General features: G+C 36.7%; 1 protein-coding gene and 1 pseudogene across 1 annotated transcript; both read left to right on the top strand.

The window, feature by feature from the left end:
- LOC149231812 (organic cation/carnitine transporter 4-like) overlaps positions 1-16,907 on the top strand; it is a 67,290-nt pseudogene extending 50,383 nt beyond the window's left edge.
- Positions 16,908-18,422: 1,515 nt separating this feature from the next.
- On the top strand, positions 18,423-20,455 carry LOC149231811 (importin subunit alpha-1-like). The gene is made up of 5 exons (XM_089381759.1): positions 18,423-18,507; positions 18,588-18,676; positions 18,767-18,898; positions 20,178-20,233; positions 20,326-20,455. Exons 1-5 carry the CDS (start codon positions 18,423-18,425, stop codon positions 20,453-20,455), a joined length of 492 nt encoding a protein of 163 aa, XP_089237885.1.
- The last annotated feature ends 8 nt before the right edge of the window (positions 20,456-20,463 follow it).

Below are 20,463 nucleotides of genomic sequence, written 5' to 3'. Positions count from 1 at the left end.
CCTCCACATGGCTGATTGTGACAAGCCTTTAGTATCTCTAGTATTTCGTCCTCCCGAACACATCTTATGATGATGAGGTCTGGTCTTGTCTTATATGATTCCTCATTTATACATGAGTAGGATGTGCTATTGTGGACCATTCATCTTTTTTCTCTAGGAGATAAATGAAATGGTGTTTTTCATGTGGCCAAATAGTTAGCAATATCTGCATACCAAGGTGATTTAGTATATACTGCAAAGAGATATTCATCAGGAAATTTATCTTCTACAGGTCTATCATTATTTTCATTTTATATTCTAGATAGAAAATCAACAATCGTGTTCTGTTTTCCTGATCTATCTAGAATGGTTATGTTGAATTCTTGTAAAAGTAGGAGCCATCTAGTTATTCTTCCATTAGTGACTGGTTTATTCATTAGGTATCTAATGGTAGAATGGTCTGTGTGCACAAAGGTTTCATAGCGAGTTATATAATGTCTGAATTTATTAATGGCATGAATTACAACTAAGAACTCCTTTTCGTTTAGAGTATAATTTAACTCTGCAGGGGTTAAATTTTTACTAGTATAATAAATGGCATAAGGAGTGAGGTATTTTTTTCCTAACACAACTCCTAATGCTGAATCTGAAGCATCTATTCAGATATGGAAATTTCCAGTTAGGTCCTTTTAAGATGGGTGCTTCAGAAATTCTATTTTTCAATGTTTCAAAGGCAACTTGACATTCGAAATCCCAACTAAATTCACAGTCTTTGGTGAGTAATTTAAAGAGTGGGGATGCAATTGTTGTGAAGTTTTCTATAAATCTTCTATAGTATCCAATAAAACCGAAAAAACGTTTAACATCCTTTTGACAACTTGGCACTGATAACTTGGAAATGACTTCCACCTTAGATGAGTCTACCTTAATTCCATCTCTGGAAATATGGTGACCTAGAACAATTCCCTCATTAAACATCATAAAACATTTTTCATGGCTTAATGAGAGGTTTGTTTCTTGACATATTATTAAGACTTTATCTAGGTTTTCTAGTGCTTCATTGAAATAATCCCCATAAACTGTGAAATCATCCATATACACTTCCACACAATCATGGATAAGGTCAGAGAAAATGCTAAGGATTGCCCTTTGGAATATTTTTGGAGCATTACATAACCCAAAGAGAAGTACTCGGTAAGCATAAGTTCCCCATGGACAAGCGAATGTGGTTTTATCCTAATTTTCAGGGCCCACATGAATCTGGTTGTATCCATTGAACCCATCCAAGAAGGAGAAATATTTTTTCCCTGCTAAAGTATCTAAAACCTGGTCTATGAAAGGTAATAGAAAGTGGTCTTTTAATGTTGCTTTATTCAACACCCGATAATCGATGCATACTCTCCATTTTCCATGATTTTTAGGGATGATTACTAGGGGTGAAACCCACTGGCTATCAGATATTAGATAGATGAAATTTACATTTAATAATTTCTGCAATTCTTCCTTAACAATTTCTTTTAGATTTGGGTTCATTCTTCGCTAAGGTTGTCTAACTGGTCTTGCATTTTGTTCAATGTAGCTATGATGTATGTAAGTTTTAGTATCAATCCCTCTCATGTCAGTGTATTCCCATGCAAAAGCAGAAGAATGTTTCTGTAAAATTTCTATCAATTGTTTCTTTTGCATGTCTTCCAAATTTTCATTGACATTTAAGGTTTTTCCTGGAAAGATTTCTATCGATGAATTCCAAAAATTTTCCATGGACATCAATGATACTTGTTTAGATGGGAGATATTAATTTCGACTACGCTCACAATGTGAGCAAGATTCATTATTTTCTAGTAAATTCAAAAGTTTGTCTTCCTCTTTTACGTGTTTAGTGACAAAAATAGGTTGTATATCTTCTCCATCTTCTATCCATTCTTCAGTTTCTATATCTATTATTTTTCTTGTAGGGGGTATAATGTAAAATTATTTGTATAATTTCCATCTGAGATAAGCATATCACCTGATCTATAGCCGATAAAAGCATCTACTGTAGCCAACCAAGGCCTTCCTAGAATTAATGGATGTCCCCCCTAGATTGTTCTTGGGTGTTAAGACCATGAAATCAACAAGATATTCCCAAGACTCTAAAGATACACAAACATCTTCTAACACACCATCTGGTTTAATAACAGATCTATCTGCTAATTGCAACAAGGTTGGTGTGTATTGAAGGTTAGGAAGCCTAAGAGTGTCCATAACTTGTTTGCTCATTATGTTTATGGCTACTCCTAGGTCAATTAGTGTGTTTGGTATTTCAATTCCATTGATGTGAATTTTTACAATGGGGCTTCCTGGGTCTAAATATTTTTGAATTGTTGTCTTACCCATCATAATGTCTACAAATTTTCTGACTAATTGAATTATTTTTATATCTTTTCATCTTCTCCCTGATCGTTGTGTACTTAATTCCTTAATTGTTTTTGCAAAAATTGGTATTTCTTTTATGGCTTGCAATAAAGGAATCTTAATATAAACATTTATCAATTCATCCATCATATTTTAACCTGGCAAGATAATTTGTTTCTCTACTCCTTCATCGATTTTCAGCCTTTCTGGGAAAGGTGGTTTGACTGATATTGAAGGTTGTTCTATGATAGGAGCATCTCTTGCAATTTCTTCCATTTGTTCAGTTTCGTTTTGTGGGGGAGAAGACTCCCCTTCTTCTTATTGATTCGTATGTTTTTGAAGATTAGATTTTGTTTTTTGAATGAACACATGAGGTTTTCTTGGTAATACTCTTCCATACCTTAATTGGACATTGTTTAGGGCTAGAGGGGTTATCACATAAGTTTGAGGATTCTGACGCTCCATGTTGTATACTGGTTGTTGTGGTATCTTATTAGTAGGATTTGGAAGTGGTTGAGCTGGTAATTGATTTGATTTTTGTGGAAATGGTAGGGAAAGCTACGGGTTTTGATTCTCTACTGGGACTTGTGGCAATTGATTAGATTGTGGAATTTGATTGGACGGGGTTAAAAATTGTGGTGGAAGGTAGGACGGCGAGTATTGTTGATATTGAGCATAGGTTCCATAAGGATTTTGCCATCCTTGATTCCAAGGTTGTGATTGTGGCAGAGCCCAAGGCTGCCAGGCTGAATTCCAACCACTTTGTGAATACTGTGTTATGAAACCAGCTCAAGAAAAGATAGATCAACGCCTTAGAATTCAGCCTCTTCGAGGGGGAAACCTCCTTTACATTACATAAATGAACAATTCTTGGATGATACAAATGAAAAGACCTCCTTTCTATATATAGGAGTCTAAGGGGTCATAACATAATCAGAGCCGACATAACAATAATAATGTAAGGGCACAATAATAACAATAGTGGGCTTCTATGGGGCACAATAGTAACAATATGGGCACTACATGGGTACATCAATATAATAAGTGGGTTGTACTAATAACAATAAGGGGTTACACTAGCAGTATAGTGGCCTAACATGCCCCTCTCATTCAAAAAGCATTGTCCTCAACGCTTGAGTAGTCCTTGATGCTTCTGTATAAAATTCTTGTCCTCCCATGTGGAATCTTCAGCGGTTAAGTTCTTCCACTTGATGAGATACTCTGAAATTGATCGATTTCATAGCTGTCAGGTTCTTGTTTCTGTGACTGCTCCAGGTTCCAATATGATTTTTCCCTCCTCTTCAATTTCTGGCAATATTGTTTGAATTGGGATCTTTTGCAACTTTTGAATAAGTGGCCATACTTCTTCGTCCTTCTTCCATTCATCCCTTGCTTCATTTATCCAATCTGGTTGGATAATAGAAATAGCACAAAACAATGCTTCCACATCCTCATCCTTGAAGAGTCTTCCCATTCGGTAAGGTCGCCATTTTTTAAGTGCATGTAGTATTGCCAACATTTCCTTCTCATAAATAGCTTTCTTGAGATGTAGCAGTAAAAATACCCAATCACCTACATCAAAACATTTTTCACTACAATGTTGATCTACCTGTTCTTTCGTTTGATTCTGCACCGAAGTGGCGTTATCCTTTAAAAGTTGGAGAACTTGTTGTTTATGCTCGATGTGATCTTTCACTGCTTGAACCTTTTTCTTCTTGATATGTCCTTCTATCTTTAGAGTTTGAGGAGTGGTAATTTCTTCCAATCCTTTACAAGATATGGTCAGATTCATTTCTTGATGCTTGATGTGATCTTTCACTTCTTGAACATTTTTCTTCTTGATATGTCCTTCTATCTTGATAGTTTGAGGAGTGGTAATTTCGACCAATGAATTACAAGATATGGTTGGATTCATTTCTTCTTTCTCGATGTGATCTTTCCCTTCTTGCACCTTTTTCTTCTTGATATGTCCTTCTATCTTGAGAGTTTGAGGAGTGGTAATGTTTGCCAATGCTTTACAAGATATCGTCTAATTCATTTCTTCTTTCTTTGGGGTGGGGTCCTGGTGTATATCTTCTTCTTTTGATGTTTCTTGATCCTTTTCTTCCTCCTCTTCATATTCTATGTAAAATAATTTCTTCTCAGCACACTTATGACCTTTAGTGCATTTGCTCTCACAATTGTAACAAATCCCTTTTTCTCTTTTTTCTTCCATTTGTTGTGGTGTAACCCTTGTAGGTTGTGGAAGGCTAGGTGAAACAACACTTCCATATTTATAGTTGTGAGGGGTATGCTTCCTGGTTTCCATAATTTTTCTTTCCACTATGTCACAAAGCCCTTTTACTCTTTCCAATTGTTGTGGTGTTTCTCTAAAGAAGGTGTTGCTCTTTGTATCCTCATATTGTGCTCTCATTTCCTCCGTGAAAATTGACCACGTAATAAGTTGTTTACAAAAACAAAGCCCTTCATACCATAAAAATTGATCCGGTTCTAAATATGAAGATGAAATACATACCTTTTGTAACAGTGGTACACCATGTAGATCAAAGTATTGCTCCATCTGAAGTATCCAATTTACTGGATCCTTGCCATCAAACTTCCTCATCTTGCTTTTTCTTGATTTTAGGAGCTCGATCTTGAAACAACTATAACTCTATACTTTCGGATCTTTAAGTTCTGAAATTGTGACCTATAGTAGCCCTCTATGTCCTCTTTCCAATGCCACCAATCTGATCCAAATTGGATTCTCCAAGAAAGAGTTATGCACAATCTCCCAAGATGACCTGATTATAGACCTTTCCAGAAGAGCGAACTTGTATGAAGTGCCACGTGTCACTGTTTCGACCTTTGGCTCTAAAAAATATACACAAGAAACTACCTTCTGTCCTCTTTCTGTACTTTCTTACGAAATTTCAATCTGATGCTCAAAGAGAAAGTTATGACGATTTTCCCCAGGTCACCTGTTTGAATGTAATTTAGGAGTCTGCAAAAAGACCAAGTTCCTCAGATCATATCTCCGCAAATATAGTGCAAAAAGCTCTGAAATTAAGACCCGAGATTCAGCGCGAATTCTTCTCAAATGAGTTTTTTTTTTAGCTTCTGAAACGTCACAGAAAAAAGTTATAGCGAAAATGCCACGATGACCTGTTTGGAGCAGCGAAACCCTAGAATCCAAAGCTCTGATACCAAATGTTATGAAACCAGCTCAAGAAAAGATAGAAAAGATAGATCAACGCCTTAGAATTTAGCCTCTTCGAGGGGGTAACCTCCTTTACATTACATAAATGAACAATTCTTGGATGATACAAATGAAAAGACCTCCTTTCTATATATAGGATTCTAAGGGGTCATAACATAATCAGAGTCGACATAACAATAATAATGTAAGGGAACAATAATAACAATAGTGGGCTTCTATGGGGCACAATAGTAACAATATGGGCACTACATGGGTACATCAATATAATAAGTGGGTTGTACTAATAACAATAAGGGGTTACACTAGTAGTATAGGGGCCTAACATACTGGGCAAATTGTTGTGGTCTAAATCCTTGTGATTGATTTGGTTGGGGGTTTTGCCATGGTCTTTTGGCTATAAAGTAGAGAGGGTCTACTAGTTTTGAGATTCCTTCCTCATTGAATACAGCCTTAAGACCTGGTAAGGATGGACATTCCTTTGTATCATGATTATCTGCACATATGACATAGGTTTCAATGGCTTTTGAGTCTAAGGGACACTCTCTCAGAGCATGTTTCTTTCGAAATTTGGGACAAGAGATGGATAATGCAACATTTTCATAATTTTGCTTATTTTTAATTTTAAGGGTGTCTATTTTTTCACTTAGGCTCCCTAAAATACCTGTTTATTCTTGATAAGAGAGGGTCCCTAGGACTCTTTCCAACTCTTGCTTTGCGCCTTGAGATATGTAAGCATAAATCATAAATATATGCAAATGGTAGTTGGGAAATATCTCCTTTTCCAGTTAGGTTAAGGAGACCAACCCACTCATCTTTAATGGATCTGAGTAAAAGAGCTTTTAAGATTTCTTCATCCAAATTATCCATTTTTTCTCTTTCAACATTATAAACAAACCTTTCTACCAAGTCTTAAAGATTCTCATCTTATTTTTGTGTCATTTTGAAGACTTCATCTTTAAGGTTACTAGGCATATAATAATCTCTATACTTGCCTAAGAAAGCCTCTTTCATCTATGCCCATGTTGTTATGGAATGAAATCCTAGACTCATGAACCACTTTAATGCTAAGTCTTTTAATGTGGTGGGGAACAATTTCAACTTTTGAGCATCATGCACATAGTCATATGATCTGCATGATACTTCAAATTCGAAGAGAAATGTCTCCGGATCTTCGTTTCTTTTACCATGGAAATTAGGAAGAATCAAGGGTGATACATTTTTCATTGTGAGGGTTGTATCTTCATCAAGAATAGGGAATACCGAAGGATCTTGATTTCCTCTACCTCTACCCCCTCCTCTACCTCTACCTCTTCCTCTTCCTCTACCTCTAGTCCTATTTTCTTCACCATGGACATTGTGTACTTCTCCTTCTTCTTCAGCCATGATAGATTCTTCAGAGCTAAGATAGTGTTCTTCTAATTTTTTTGGTTCCTCTATCAATGGTTGTTTAGAATAAGTTTCCAATTACTCCTATTCACTAGGAATTTCTAATTCTTCTCCCACAATTTGTTCACCAGTGGGGGACAAAAATATTACTCCTGTGGTTGGGGGTGTAGGATTTTCTTCAATTACAACTTTGGTAGATGAAGTAGGTGAAGTTATGGATTGAATTTCCGATCTTGAGACTTTAGGAAGTCTTTGTCGACCCCTAAATGGAATTCGGGTTTGAGTAGGTGGTGTGGAATCTCGAAATCATGGTGGAGTGAGTGGATTTGTGGGAATTAAACTTCTTCCTCGTCCTACAAATCTACCCCTAGAGTTTCTATCCCTACGCATGTCATGTTTTAAATTAAAAATGGTTTTTTTTTTTTTTTTTACTTCTAATTTTACTTCCCCAACAATGGCGCCAAAATGTTTGGTCAATTCAATGTCCTTGAATTGGAAATCATAAATTGTCAACCAAGGTGCGTAGAATGATGAAGTACAGGTGCACAATATGTGCTTAGAAGTTATTCATTAGCTCGTTATGTATTTGTTAAGATCTAAACTCAAGATGGGGGTGGTGTTTGTCGACTATATTAGTGTTGTAATTCTTAGGGATGTTGATCAAGCTTCCTAGGAATTAATCTCTATCCAATTAGTTTGTAGATGATGTGAGGGTGATTTTTCTTATGCTAGATTGATGGGATTTTTTATTTTAAATCTCTTTGTTGCAACTCCTAATTCTCTAAGTATAAAAATAAACCTATTCTATCAGCTATGAAGGAATACTACTGAACTCAATTGTTTTAGGAGAGATCTTCTCGGTTGTTCAATTTCTGCTCAAACAAAGTAATCCAAGCAACATCTATGAATTGAACACACTTCAATTATGCTGGATAATAAGCAAAGGAAATAACTGTGCAGTACTAGGTATAAAGAAAATTAGATAACAGTCTAAGCTAGGTATAAAGCAAATTAAATTTCTTATGCAGATAACAATTCAAGATCATTATACAACATTATCACACAAAACAGAGCAATTGAAGAATTTAAAGGAAATCATATTGTATTTGATTAAAACCTGCCACTGTTTGTAGGGGCCCTCCACATTGCAGTTCAGAGCTTCAAATCAATACAACGCTTGCACACAAAAACCGATTTCATTCACATGAAATTCACAAACTGTTGATAAACATATCATTCGGTGCGCACCCAAATAATAGTGCGGCCATTAGTTTCATAGCAAGTTTCTTGGCATAATTGTATGAAGATTTTAATCCTAATATCCCTTAATCCTATATAAACTTATATCGTTAAACCGTAATTTTTCTATTCCGAAAGAAAAACGATAAGGTTTCAGCTGATCTCGGGTTCTGTTCTGTGTTAATCCGGCGATTGACTTGGAGTTTGACCGTGATCTCTTGTGCTTCTTTTGGAAAACAGTTTTGAGTGGATAGGAAGGTATCCATGAGGGATTCAACTTCTATCCATTCGCACCTTTCGCTGCTGACCTGGAGCTTTGGAACCTCGCGAACACTGAAGACAGCTATGAATCCTGGACTAGATGTGGAAACAGACTGATTCGGTAGCCAATTGTAACTTTAATTAAAACAATAGGGCATACAGTTGAATATGAACAAGAAAACATACTAATGCATACCTCAATCAAAACTTGGTAGATATAGCTTCATTTAAGTGGTAAATATATATGAAAAAGAGAGGATCTTTAGGCAAAATGGATGTCATGGTAGGACAATCTTCATACTCTATGTACCTCTTTTATGATATGACTTATTTCTTGTGTCTCCCAGTAATACACCATTTTTTGGGCTTGTTCTGATGTTACGATTGCTGAATAAGTTATTTTACCAAATACTCTTTCTCTAACACTTTTTTGTACCTCGCAAGCATTTCCATCATGGTTATCTTCACAAAAGTTACGCCATGATCTTGACATAATAGTCTTAGGTTGGAAATTAAATTTCTGATTTCTCGAGGACTTTTGCATGGGGTTATCTATGGAAGCATAAACAATTATTTTCCTTTCAAAAGAAATCATTTGATTACTCTTGTCCTAAATATGTTGAAATATGTTAGACATATTAGTTTGTTTATTGGCATCAACAATAGGTAAATATGTTCTATTTAACTTCTCTTCAAATTCCAAAAATGTTTATAAACCTAAACTAGGACTATTTGTGTTCTTTAATTCCAACCTATGTCAATAGGAAGAAGGTAGTTCATTGTAATAATGAAGAAGGTAGTTCATTGTAATAATCCATTAAGGTGGATTTATTCTACGATCTGATTATTTCAAGAATCTGATTATATATCTCAATGAAACATAAATTGAAATATTTTATAGTTTCACCTTTATTATTATAAACAATTTTTTTATAACAGTAACTCAAAGAAATCAAAAACATGTTTCCTATCTAAAATGTTGACAAAAGTACACACACATGTATCATTGTCATTTTCACAGATATTGTGACAAACATTTGAAAAGGTTGTCAAATGTTCATTAACTACGATAGTTTTGTTTCCAAAACAAATTGGCATATTTGAATTTATGGAGAGGATTCTTTGCTAGAGTTACACGAATAAGATAAGGCACATCCTGTGGAGTAGCATTTAGATCTCTCTTTAATTCTAAATAGGCCATATTGCTTGATTACTTTGGCTAAATTTGTTGTTGATTCAACATGATTAAAACTGCTATACATAATTCTAATTAATTAAAAAAAGAGGCTTAAGAAGTAGTAGTTGTAGTAAAACTCTGAGAAGAAGTCATTGTAATTTTTTGTGGAGAATGAAATATAAATACACTTGTTACTTTAGTTTCAGAATTAAATAAATATTTCCCAAGCTTCCTTTGAGTTCTTTACAAAATACTTTTACGTCTCTTGATTTCAACGAGAGTGTCAACTTCAAGTGACTTACCTCTTATCCTTCATGAAGTGTGAAATTTTTTAGACATAAGACAATCTATCAACATTCTTGATGATTATGAGGACATCTTTTTATGACTTCTCTTCATTCTTGGATTTCAATTTCACTTGTTATTATGTCCTAGGATCTCTCAAGCTGTTTACGAGAAATAGCAATTACAAAAATATGATAAAAAAAAATTAAAAGTAATACTTTGTTGATAAGGAAAATAAAACCTTATATCTGGTTGTTTAGAATTTAGACAAGTGATAAAAATGTCATATAAAAAATAAATTCAAAATAAAACAATAAAATAGTAAAAATTACTCCCTATGATGGACACTAAAAATAATGTTGACAATGAGAAAGTCTAACCATTTTTATTAAACATTTTTTAATCTCACAAAGCTAGATGAGATATGTGGGAATGTAACTAGAAGCTTACAACCTGGATAATATGTAACCAGTGTAAGATATGATTTCCATATCTGGAAATCTCTTTTCTATTACATAAAACTTTAACTTTCACATATATTAAAGAAAAATGTATAGAAACCAGAAAAATAAAGTTGTATACACATAAATTAATGAGCGGACCAATAATAAGTTCAAGGAAGAAATGCTCCAAGATTGAAAACACTAACATGTAGAAATTAGGATCAACTCTCTCAAAGTTCAAACCTTTTTTAAGATTGGAAATTTTTGAAGAAATGTTTGCATCCCATGGGATCCACTCTAGATAAATGATAGATCCTAAGTTAAGATGGATCTAAACTATTTTTTTGTAAACCATGCTTTAACATGAATCCAATTGAATATTAGACCAAGAAAGAATATGTACCTATCACCACTATTGAAAATCAATGTTTTTCGCATTAGCTTTAGGATATTTGATTGAATATCTAACTCTTTCAATCATTCATCACATCTACTCTCGTATATGGGTGTGAGAATGTTATTTTAACATTTTGATGCCAAGAGATTAGTGCTTCATAATATTATTCTTTACAAAAAGTTAGCACAACCACATTCACTACTTTCACGGTCTTTGTTGTGGTGATAATGATACACAAGCTCCAATGAATGAGTAACTAATATATTGCTCTTTTTAGATATCCAAATATTCCTCTCAAATCCTCTAAAAAGAACATGGGATCAATTCATGTTAGTATGTGAAAGGCTCTTTGTTACTTCACCTCATTAACCTTGATAATCATAAATCGCTCTTGCATAACTAAGATTTTAGTGGATGCTCTTGATCTCTCCAAGGGCAAGATAAACAAGGTTATTCATATAGAGAAATATGGAACCCACTTTTGTTCCATATGGTTTTAGCTTGGATAATTGCTTTCTCCCAAACTTTAACATAACCCATATTTTGTATCTCCAATACAATGATGGGTCCACTTTACCCCTAAGGTACACTAGACTACACTTTCCTTGTAAATTGAGGGTCCCTTTTCCCTAGCTTAGAGTTTTCTATTCCTTACAAATACACACATCATTTATTCCTTTGGAGCCTCGTATTTTCTATATTCGGCCCTTAGATCCTTACATTAGGGACTTGGGCATTTCGATGCTCTCCCTATTACAAGATTTGATGGCATTGATTTTGTCTCTTCATATATTCACTTTATTTGCTCCATACCCTTCATATATTCACTTTATTCGCTCCATACCCTCCAAGTTTATGAGGACCAAAAATATTTTTCTCTCTTCCTAAAAACCATGACAACTCATTATTTCTCCAAAATGTCATTGGAGAGGTTGACTAATCCTTATTTCCAAGCCTTTGCCATTAACAGGAAGAAACCCCGTAACCAACTTCCAATATTACATTATACGTGTTAAGTGTCATAGACCTAATGGTTGTCATAGCCTCTCACCAACCACACATTTATTTACAACTTGGATGTTAAAGTGCTTCTTTAAAACAATATATTTCTACCCTTTAACGTTCTCCTTGAATTTTTTATCATTATTCTCCAACTTGTTCAATTTTCCTTTTTTTTACTTTTAAATTATTTTCCTCTTAAAATGTGATTTTGTTTTTCCCACTTTTAAAATAATATAAGTAAATATTAATAATAAATTAAATTAAAAATTATAACAAAATTTTATAAAAATATTATAAACTATATATAACTTAATCATATAAAAAAATCAATATAACTCTAAATTAAATTAAAAATTATAACTCTTGATTCAATTTTACATTTTTTTTTATCACGTTTAAGAAAATCAACCATCTAAAGGTATTATAAATATATTCACCTAAATTTTTTATGGAGATGTGTAAGTTAAAGTTATATATATATAGATATATATATAATAGCATACCAACTTAAACCTAATTATTATCTCTACCGCTAGTAGGTATTAGGCATTCAGTAAGTGCTTGACTACCAATTAGTTAGCTACTAGACTAAAAACTAAAACTCATTGTTTAATGTTAACCTTATAAAAATAAAAGTATTTATTTAATATTTATATTTTAAAAATATTTTGTTTAGTTTTCCTTGCATTTCATTTATCATCTTATTTTGCAATGATTTTCAAGGTCAAATTGATGTCATACCAGTACTGACAAAAAAATAAAGTTGACAATAATGGAATTTATCATCTTATTTTGCAATGATTTTCAATGTAAAATTGATGTCATACAAGTACAGACAAAAAAAGTTGACAATAATGGAAGGTTTCAGGGACGCATTCATAGCAATATTACAACTTTTTGTCCAGAATCTCCAGATGCGTCCAAGACGTCTTGGGGAATGTCGTCCACTTTGGAGAAAACGTATCACCTCACTGCCAAAATTGTGCTCGAAAATTTAATTTAATCCGTGATGTGGGTTTGAAATGATAACAGTTGTTCGGATTTCGTGCAGATCCATCTATTTCTTACCGAAATATCTCACATCCCAGAGCACACTTATAAATCCATTTTAAATCATACTGTCAGATGCTTCTTGCCTTTGGCTTTTTTTTAATGACCTATGGCTTACAGATAAAGTCTGGAAAAAAATTAGGTCGATAAAAATAGTAAAAATAATATGCACATACGTAGCCATAAGTCGCTGAACAAGCCTAAGCGTTGCTACTACGCAGTTAACTTCTAATACCTCTCGGCATTTTTTATGACCTATGGTTGACCATTAAAGTTTGAAAAGAATTTGGATAGATAGAAATAGTCAAAATAATATGCACATACAGCTATAAGTGGTTGAACAACCCGCACTTAAATTCGGAGTTGTCTATAATGCGATTTTTTGGAGATTTTGGTGACGGAATCCGGCGGAAGAAATTCAGGTTAAATCTTGATTTGTTGCAGTTAAAATGGTTTTTTAACTGCATATTTGGATTCAGCACCCTGGAAAACCTCTGAGACGCTTTCATTGTGCAGAAATTAGCTATCAAACTTGCGATTCCAATAAATTCCTGCCAGATTTTGACCGGAAAAACCCGCAGGAAAGTCTTTCAAAAAGTCGCATTATAGTTAAATTCTACTACCTTTGGGTATTTTTTATGACCTATGGTTGACCAATAAAGTTTGAAAATAATTGGCATAGATAAATATAGTCAAAATAATATGCACATACATGGCTATACGTCGTTGAATAAGCCTAAGCATTGGTGCTACGCAGTTAACTTCTACTACCAATTTACGTATATGGATTTATTACAATTTAAATCCATTATATATGGATTAATTCAAAACGAAGAGAGCAAGTATATTATTAAACTATGCCATAAACTATTCAATTCCCCGTGCTTGATTCAAGTCAAAGAGCAATAAATAATTCAATTCTGAATGCAATTTTTCAGCGCCCCTCTTGTCTCGTCTGGGTTAATCAAGAGAACCACAAAAAGCGACTGTCCGGTAACAGTCTGTGGGTACTGTGCACGGAGCTTTTCGTGTTAACTGCTACTTCCGATTACTTTCCTTATCAAAATATCACCATAAATAACCTGAGTCCATAAAATTTCACCATTGTTTCGAGTAAAATTCGTTTATCGTTTCTGCCTGAGCAAAATCAGCGGCTGGGAGTTGTTTTTCGATCAAATTTCTTTAAATCTTATGACTTTGATGTACTTTTCGAGCAATTTTGTTTAAATCATGTGATTCTGTCCACTATTAAAGCAAAATTTTCACCGCTAGTTTCAGCTGCATGTGTTGAAACAAACCATTTTAAACTTTGCCATAAATTTTTGTGAAATGAACGGCTTTCACCTGATCATTTTTGGAATTACACAATGAAAGAGGTCTAGTCCATTCCTCTCTAGGAAATGCATTATGGCTAGACTCTGCTTATCCATCAAAATCCATACAGAGTACACATGTATTCACATTGTTTTGATTTGATTTACTCGCAAAACTTGAGCATCTGGTCATTAATAATTACGCCGTAAGGCGTTTCTTTTTGAAATGAATTGCCCCAGTTGATGACGTGTCCTATTGTTCACCGTAGATTTGTGGTGTTAGACCATTGAACAAAATTTTTATGCCGTAAGGCGTTTCCTTTTGAAATGAATTGCCCCAGCTGATGACGTGTCCTATTGTTCACCGTAGATTTGTGGTGTTAGACGATTGAACAAAATTTGGCCGTTGATCCACACACTCCCCTTTTGTCTCCCAACCCATTGGCCTCTTGGCAGATTAAGCATTTCTTGCTGTCAAGCCTCGCATGGACACTGGAGGCCTTTCATGCGATGGTCATGATTTTCGCCGACTATGAACCCCATTGGCATTGCAATGGAGGGAAAACCCCAGAAGATTTCCTTTCCATGAAGCCAAAGTTCGAATCCTACAGCCCGACAGGATCTATATGCTCCATGGATCGGGCCTCATGGGACTGGGACGAAGGCCCCGGGGTTTCGATGGTCTCCGAATGGGATCTCGTCTGCGGCCAGAAATACAAAGTTGGGTTTCTGCATTCTGCGTTCTTTGTCGGGTGTTTGCTCGGTAATTGATATTTTCAGCCCCTCTGCGCTTTTATATCTGATGGCTGATCGCCATTAAGATTTTCTTTCAGTTTCTGATTTATTTTTTGATACAGGTGCAGGGATATTTGGGCATCTATCGGATTCTTCGCTGGGGCGTAAGGGTGTCCTGAAGTTGGTCTGCATCTGCAATGCCATTTTTGGTTTCTTGACGGCAATGTCGCCGAATTTCTGGGTTTATTTAATTCTCCGTCTATTGACGGGAATTAGCAGCGGTGGCCTGGGGTTGTCGTCATTCGTCTTGGCGATGGAAGCCGTCGGACCGTCCAAGAGAGGACCGGTTGGCATGTCGACTTTCTACTTCTTTTCTCTCGGCATAGCAGTGCTGCCGGCTCTGTCCTACTTTTCCAGCAACTGGAGATATCTGTACGTCGCGAGTTCGATTCCCTCGGCCTTGTATTGCATCTTCGTTCTGCCGTTCGTTTCGGAGTCCCCGCGGTGGTACCTGGTGAAGGGCAGGCTGCAAGAAGCCATGGGCATCATGAGATCAAATGCGGCCAAGAACGGTAAATAGCTGCCGGCGGGAGTTTCTTTGGCCCTGGCAAGCGACGAACAGGATGCGGCGGACTCTGACGAGTCATCGGGAAGCCTCATGGATGTTTTCCAGTCGCCTGTGACGCAGACCCGAATGGTTTTAATGGCATTCATTTGGTTGGCCTGTGGAGTGGGCTATTATGGTTTGAGCCTAAACGTTGTAAATCTAAGTACACCTGAGCATTTTCCTCAACGGAAACGCAGAAATGCCCGCCTTTGCCCTGACGGCGGTCATGTTAGAAAAATTTGGACGGCGAGCGATGCTGGTCTCCACGATGCTGCTGAGCGGAGTGGCTTCTGTGTTGGGAGGCCTGATGTCGGCCCTACTCCATGTTCACAGTTCGAATCCCAACTCCACAATGGGCATGCCAAGCTGGGTTGCCAGGCACATGCGGGGATTTCTGAGCGGCATGCAATTAGCATGTGGCGTGGTAGCAATATTCGGCATGGCGGGGACTTATAATTTGATATATATATATATACACATGCGAGATGTTTCCAACAGTAGTGAGGAACGCAGCGCTCGGGCTGGCGAGCGAAGCGGGACAAATCGGCGCCATAATCGCTCCGCTGGCGCTGGTGATGGTAACTGTAAATCCTTCCCTGCCGTTTGCAATTCGGGTATTGTGGGAGGGTTTCTGGCTTTCAAGCTTCCTGAGACTTTCTATCGCCCTCTGTATGAAACCATGGCAGCTTTGAAGCATGCAGAGCCCACTACTTGTGCTTAATTTAATTGTTTCAAAACACAGGAGAAACGATGGAATGGGGAGATTTTACTTCCATCAAAAACATCCAGTCGCCTATGACGCGGACCCGAATGGTTTTAATGGCGTTCATTTGGTTGGCCTGTGGAGTGGGCTATTATGGTTTGAGCCTAAACGTTGTAAATCTAAGTACACCTGAGCATTTTCCTCAACGGAAACGCAGAAATGCCCGCCTTTGCCCTGACGGCGGTCATGTTAGAAAAATTCGGACGGCGAGCGATGCTGGTCTCCACGATGCTGTTGAGTGGAGTGGCTTCTCTGTTGGGAGGCCTGATGTCGGCCCTACTCCATGTTCACAGTTCGAATCCCAACTCCACAATGGGCATGCCAAGCTGGGTTGCCGGGCACATGCGGGGATTTCTGAGCGGCATGCAATTAGCATGTGGCGTGGTAGCAATATTCGGCATGGCGGGGACTTATAATTTGATATATATATACACATGCGAGCTGTTTCCAACAGTAGTGAGGAACACAACGCTCGGGCTGGCGAGCGAAGCGGGACAAATCGGCGCCATAATCGTTCCGCTGGCGGTGGTGATGGTAACTGTAAATCCTTCCCTACCGTTTGCAATTCGGGTATTGTGGGAGGGTTTCTGGCTTTCAAGCTTCCTGAGACTTTGCATCGCCCTCTGTATGAAACCATGGCAGCTTTGAAGCATGCAGAGCCCACTACTTGTGCTTAATTTAATTGTTTCAAAACACAGGAGAAACGATGGAATGGGGAGATTTTACTTCCATCAATGGTTAATGTGATGTTAATGAAGCAACTGCTTTCAGAGGTAATTTTGGACTTAAGAAAATATTGAGATTTGGCAAGTTGAAAAATCATACTAAAAAAGCATGTTATCTTACCATGAATCATGACTCATGAGTTTTGTAAGGGGACTCGACTTTTCTGCTATTGCAAAGACTGTAACATTCTTCCTCCAGAAAATGATCATATAAACAGTGTGAGAATAAAGATGATCATGCCAAGACTGATCATATAAACAGTGTGAGAATAAAGATGATCATGCCAAGACCGATGGATGAAAAATGAGACATCCCGGATGATCATATAAACAATGTGAGAATAAAGATGATCATGCCAAGACCGATGGATGAAAAATGAGACATCCCGTTTAGGCCAGGTGATAAGAAAAGACCTGAGAATAGCATCTGATCCTGACACCATAAAAAACCTCTGTGAGATCGATGATGTTTATGATCAAATAATTTTTGCAACATTCAAGACTGAAATGATCGAAACATTTGAAAATGATAGAAGTAATAGAACTCAGCTCATACTGAATCCCCAACCACTAAAGAGAGGGAAGATATGGGAGAAACTGACAGTCGTGCTTCGGATAGGGGTTGGAAAATTAAATTATGGCAAGGCAGGTAAAAAATGATATTTATGCAGTAAACTATATATGTATATGTAATCCACTTCCCCTGGAAAGGCAAGTGCAATAAAAAAAAGCAACTTAGAACCAATAAAAATTGATATTTATGCAGTAAATTAGTTCTATTTCATGAGTCCCCAACTGGCCAACCCATGAAATGTTTGGGGGTGTGCTCTGGTCGTTCTAAACACCCCTCCTCCTATCTCCCCATTTCAGCTGTCCTGGAAACTTGTACACATAGTTCAAATTCAATTGGGGTGCCCAGAAAGTTTGTTTTCCAATCCAAAAAATGGACTTATGCAAATGGGGAGATGTGCTTCCTTTAAATTCCAGAAGGTTTACATTTGGGCTAGACTATGTTAGGAATTGCAAGTGGCCCAGTTTTGGGGTCTTCTAAGATGAACCATGCATCACAATCACTTTTGTTTTGCCAAGCTGCGACAACAGGGAGTTGCTCTTTCCATAAAAATAAGACAGTGCTTAAATTTTGTCCCAACCGTTTATTGGTGTTGTGGAAGACTAGATCTTTGGTGCGTCGCCTGACACACCATTGCATTCACCATTGAACAATGATCTCATTGGTTGTTCAGCTGAAATTTCTATTTTTTGAAATTGCTTACTTTATAACATGTTTTTAAAGGCAACACAACATGTTGCAACTTGCATGACAAGTAATGTCCAACTGTGGGACATGCAAGGACAATGGGTTTAAATTTCTATTTACAATTGTGCATCATTTACATATAAATAATGACTTAACTTAAGCCCAAATATGTTATAGCCAAAATATAACAAGGGAGTCTTACTACTGCAATGGTAGCAGGGGTCTGCTCTGATGATCCTACCATGCAGTTAGAAGCACCAACTCAATTCAGGAAGCTTCTCTCTATTGGTAATAGTCTTGAGTATATGTATCTTTATTACCATTTTCTTTTGTCTTTAGGAAATGGCCATCTGAAAAAATATATGTGACATAAGGCAGTCCTCCAATTGAGGAAGTTATCGCTGCGGGTGTGGTCCCTCGACTTGTAGAGTTTCTTGCAAGGGATGATTTCCCTCAGCTTCAGGTATGATCTGTTTTTCAATTGAGATTCTAAGTATTGAATTGACATTATATTGTGGTAATCTAATATCGTTTTAATTTGGTCATATTATAGTTTGAGGCAGCCTGGGCTTTAACAAATATTGCGTCCGGAACCTCAAAGCATACCAGAGTTGTGATTGATCATGGAGCTGTGCCTAAGTTTGTGCAACTTCTTAGTGTTGCCAGTGATGATGTCAGAGAACAGGTTGCATTTTGGACCTTTCCATATTATCTTACCATGAATCATGACTCATGAGTTTTGTAAGGGGACTCGACTTTTCTGCTATTGCAAAGACTGTAACATTCTTCCTCCTGAAAATGATCATATAAACAGTGTGAGAATAAAGATGATTATGCCAAGACCGATGGATGAAAAATGAGACATCCCATTTAGGCCAGGTGATAAGAAAAGACCTGAGAATAGCATCTGGTCCTGACACCATAAAAAACCTCTGTGAGATCGATGATGTTTATGATCAAATAATTTTTGCAACATTCAAGACTGAAATGATCGAAACATTTGAAAATGATAGAAGTAATAGAACTCAGCTCATACTGAATCCCCAACCACTAAAGAGAGGGAAGATATGGGAGAAACTGACAGCCGTGCTTCGGATAGGGGTTGGAAAATTAAATTATGGCAAGGCAGGTAAAAAATGATATCTATGCAGTAAACTATATATGTATATGTAATCCACTTCCCCTGGAAAGGCAAGTGCAATAAAAAAAGCAACTTAGAACCAATAAAAATTGATATTTATGCAGTAAATTAGTTCTATTTCATGAGTCCCCAATTGGCCAACCCATGAAATGTTTGGGGGTGTGCTCTGGTCGTTCTAAACACCCCTCCTCCCATCTCCCCAGTTCAGTTGTCCTGGAAACTTGTACACATAGTTCAAATTCAATTGGGGTGCCCAGAAAGTTTGTTTTCCAATCCAAAAAATGAACTTATGCAAATGGGGAGATGTGCTTCCTTTAAATTCCAGAAGGATTACATTTGGGCTAGACTATGTTAGGCATTGCAAGTGACCCAGTTTTGGGGTCTTCTAAGATGAACCATGCATCACAATCACTTTTGTTTTGCCAAGCTGCGGCAACAGGGAGTTGCTCTTTCCATAAAAATAAGACAGTGCTTAAATTTTGTCCCAACCGTTTATTGGTGTTGTGGAAGACTAGATCTTTGGTACGTCGACTGACACACCATTGCATTCACCATTGAACAATGATCTCATTGGTTGTTCAGCTGAAATTTCTATTTTTTGAAATTGCTTACTTTATAACATGTTTTTAAAGGCAACACAACATGTTGCAACTTGCATGACAAGTAATGTCCAACTGTGGGACATGCAAGGACAATGGGTTTAAATTTCTATTTACAATTGTGCATCAATTACATATAAATAATGACTTAACTTAAGCCCAAATATGTTATAGCCAAAATATAACAAGGGAGTCTTACTAAGATTATGTTGGATATGTTATAGTTGGAGAGTCTTCCTGCAATGGTAGCAGGGGTCTGCTCTGATGATCCTACCATGCAGTTAGAAGCACCAACTCAATTCAGGAAGCTTCTCTCTATTGGTAATAGTCTTGAGTATATGTATCTTTATTACCATTTTCTTTTGTCTTTAGGAAATGGCCATCTGAAAAAATATATGTGACAGAAGGCAGTCCTCCAATTGAGGAAGTTATCGTTGCGGGTGTGGTCCCTCGACTTGTAGAGTTTCTTGCAAGGGATGATTTCCCTCAGCTTCATGTATGATCTGTTTT

This window comes from Pinus tabuliformis, chromosome J (genome assembly GCF_031772625.1).
Source record: "Pinus tabuliformis cultivar Carrire ecotype Pingquan chromosome J, CPIR1, whole genome shotgun sequence".
In the NCBI taxonomy this organism is placed as follows: domain Eukaryota; kingdom Viridiplantae; phylum Streptophyta; class Pinopsida; order Pinales; family Pinaceae; genus Pinus; species Pinus tabuliformis.
Note: the sequence above shows the minus strand (reverse complement) of the source record. Positions and strands in the feature narration are given on the sequence as shown.

What these genes read in the sequence shown, in the direction of transcription:
- LOC149231811 (XM_089381759.1), top strand. Translation starts at nt 18,423, where the DNA reads ATGGTAGCAGGGGTCTGCTCTGATGATCCTACCATGCAGTTAGAAGCA. An exon ending in GCTTCTCTCTATTGGTAATA is followed by an intron (nt 18,508 to 18,587) that starts GTCTTGAGTATA and finishes ATGTGACATAAG; the next exon opens with GCAGTCCTCCAATTGAGGAA. An exon ending in ATGATTTCCCTCAGCTTCAG is followed by an intron (nt 18,677 to 18,766) that starts GTATGATCTGTT and finishes GTCATATTATAG; the next exon opens with TTTGAGGCAGCCTGGGCTTT.